The 2,802-nt window shown below is 51.7% G+C and overlaps 1 protein-coding gene across 2 annotated transcripts in view; it reads left to right on the top strand.

The window, feature by feature from the left end:
• The window catches only part of MUC4 (mucin 4, cell surface associated), a 20,781-nt gene that overhangs the window by 13,473 nt on the left and 4,506 nt on the right, over positions 1–2,802 (top strand). For both annotated transcript variants that reach the window (XM_025202710.1, XM_025202709.1), the window contains exons 6-8: positions 351–506; positions 1,888–2,018; positions 2,302–2,390. In XM_025202710.1, the coding sequence (XP_025058495.1) occupies positions 351–506; positions 1,888–2,018; positions 2,302–2,390 (376 nt within the window). The remainder of the gene's footprint in view (positions 1–350; positions 507–1,887; positions 2,019–2,301; positions 2,391–2,802) is intronic.

Genomic DNA, 2,802 nt, shown 5'->3' with positions numbered 1-2,802 from the left:
TCGCACTCTGTCCCATGAAGCTGGCAAAGTTGAACTCGTGACAGCTTTGTTCGGTTGATCCCTTCTCCATCCACCCTGCAGTGGGTGTAACTGGGAAGCTGGGCTTGTTAGACCTGCTGGGCTTTTGAGCTGTTCCTGCTGGTCCCATACATCTGAGTATGCCCTAACTTAGGGGGACGGTCACCGCAGTGCAGAAAGTCTCATTTATGCTCTTAGGGATCCCTAAAATAGAGGCTTTGGCACAGGGCAAGAGCTCCCAGTCTGCTTTCATACCTTCCTGTGCCCCAGTGCCGCCTCTCTCCTGTGTTCCCGTGGGGATGTATAACCACGTGCACGTATGCAACCCACAGGAATTCATGACCCTGAACTCTGCCAAGCCTCCATTCATTCAAGACGTGGAAGCAAGGATCCGGCGGTACGTGGGGACGTCGTACTCGGCCGTGTGGACTCTGAAGATCACCTGGGTGAAGGCTCCTGCCTACCCCGCATGGAGGGATGTCACCAAGGTACGCGGCACCGTGTCAGGAAGCTGTCGCCCCTCTTCACCACCGTCCTCATGCCTCTCCTGTTGCATTGTGTCTGCATTATAGGAAACGTGGGTGCCAGGGCTTTTGCACTGGCTTCAGCCCACATTTTGGGGACTTTGAGAGTGGACACAGGGTCCTGTGGGGAGGGCGCTCGCTGGTACTGGGGGGTCTAGGGGCCAATTCCCGGCTCTGTGACTTCCAGCAAGTTGTTGGCTGTCTGCACCTCAGTTCCCAAGCTGTGAATTGACAGCTGGGGAGAGCCTAGGAGGTGAGGGAAGCACTTTCGATGGGTATTCAAGGACAGTCGTGGCTGCAGAAGACACCAGCAAGTGCCCTGCAGCAATGGTCACGTGGGTCCCCGTATTCATTTTGGATCCACTGAGTTCAAGTGACGCTCACCCTTCTGCAGAAAACTGGGATAAAAACTTTGGTGAAACGGGGCTTCAGGGGGCTGTGGGTAACGCACACAGCCCCTTGGCATTGAGACGACTGTCGCTCCCTAAGCAGTGAAATCTGTCCATGCAGAGAGGGGACTGACCCCCATCTCCAATGCTTTTATGAAAAAAAATCCAAAAGTGTAAGTTTTCATGTCCAGGGATTTGGAATAGAGCTCTTTTCAGGTGTGTTTTAAATTCTTTGGAGGTTTTTTCTTTTAAAAATTGGGGGGTTTTTTGGACGTGTTACAGAAATTTCCCGTTTGCTGGAAGGCAGGGTGGAGAGGCACTTGCGGACAAACTAAAGCAGAGATGCGTAAGCTCCCACGAGCTCAATTCATCGGATGCTATCAGAAACACAGATTTTCACTAATGAAAATGGACCATCAACAAATGGCCGAGGCCGGGGGGGGACTGAATAGGGGATAGATCACTTCAGAGGTACCCAGTTCGATGCTCTCCATGTATAGCATCCACTTCTGCCACTGGTGGAGACAGGATATTGGGCTAGATGGACCATTGGTGTGACCCAGTATGACATTGCTTATGTTCTTATGTTTTTACTATAAAAAAACCCCAGAGCCCTTTTTTGGTATAAAATGTCACTTTTTTTTTTGCCAAAAGTGAAAAAAATGTCAATGTGTTTTTTCTATAACAATCCTTAGCTTTCCATGCATGTGCTTTAGTTTCCTTTGCGGAGGATTACACTTGTCTTCTTGGGGACCCCTCTCTGTTGCTAGCGCCCCCCGAAATGCATGGATTCCCCCACGTGATTTTCACAATAGAGACCAGAGGGCCTCGTTAGCACCACGGTTGGTCTCTGTTCCTCGCCTCTCATTGAGCAGCAATCGGTGCCATCGCTGTGCCCTTCCGGGTGGCGACACCGTCTTGCTGCCTGCCTCCCTGACCGCTGTGTGTTCCTCTAGACGAACACGTACCAGGCTGTCCTCACCACCGATGGAGTCAAGTCCTACGTCCTGATCCTCTACCAAGACGGCAGCATGCAGTGGGATTACACCAGACGTCCAGCTACGAATGTCCTGATCGGCTACTCCAGGTGCTGTGTTTTTACCACTTCTGCTGGACACGGCTCCATAATGACACGAACGTGAGCCTGGACTTGTCCAAGTGTTGCATTGTATTTACCCGCACCGTCCCTGTTGGCTTGAATCCTTTCTTGCCATGGAGGGTGTCCCGGGGGTGGCCAGACTTTATCGCACCAGCTGGATTGTTTGAGGGAGGTTAGAGAAATGCATGGTGTTGGGATAGAGGAGCCTGCTCTTGCTGGGGCCCTGAGTTGAAGCTCTCTCTCTCTCTCTCTCTCTCTCTCTCTCATGCAGTGGGGATGGATTTTACCAAAATGACAACCTGACTCAGAGACCTCCGGCTGCTAAATATCGCCCCGACCAGTTCAGAGGCTACAGCACAGGTAGGAGCCTTGCAGCCAGTCGCAGCTCAGTCTTTTTAGCTAATCCAAGAGGAGGGGAAGCATGACGTGAACCCTACAGAGGAAATGGGAATTTTGACCACACCGGGCTCTCCAGTCCAGTGGGCAAAGGTACAGCCAGTCCCAGAGGCTGGAAGTCAGAGCTGGATAAATTGAGACGGGCAAAAGGTGCAGACTTGTAACAGGGAGGGTAGTTAATCATAGGAGCCACCTAGCAAGGGCTTTGATGGATTCGCCGTTACTGGTGGTTTCTAAGTTGACGTTAGATGCTCTAGTTCAGTCCTACGGCCAGGAGATGGGATGAGATGATCCCAGTGGTCCCCTTCCATAATCCATTGACCTACAGACATCCAGAGGAGACCGTGAAAGGCACAAAGGCACACGGTACCATTTG

Source organism: Alligator sinensis, unplaced genomic scaffold, assembly GCF_000455745.1.
Source record: "Alligator sinensis unplaced genomic scaffold, ASM45574v1 scaffold301_1, whole genome shotgun sequence".
NCBI lineage: Eukaryota > Metazoa > Chordata > Crocodylia > Alligatoridae > Alligator > Alligator sinensis.
This window is presented reverse-complemented; position numbering and strand designations above follow the sequence as displayed.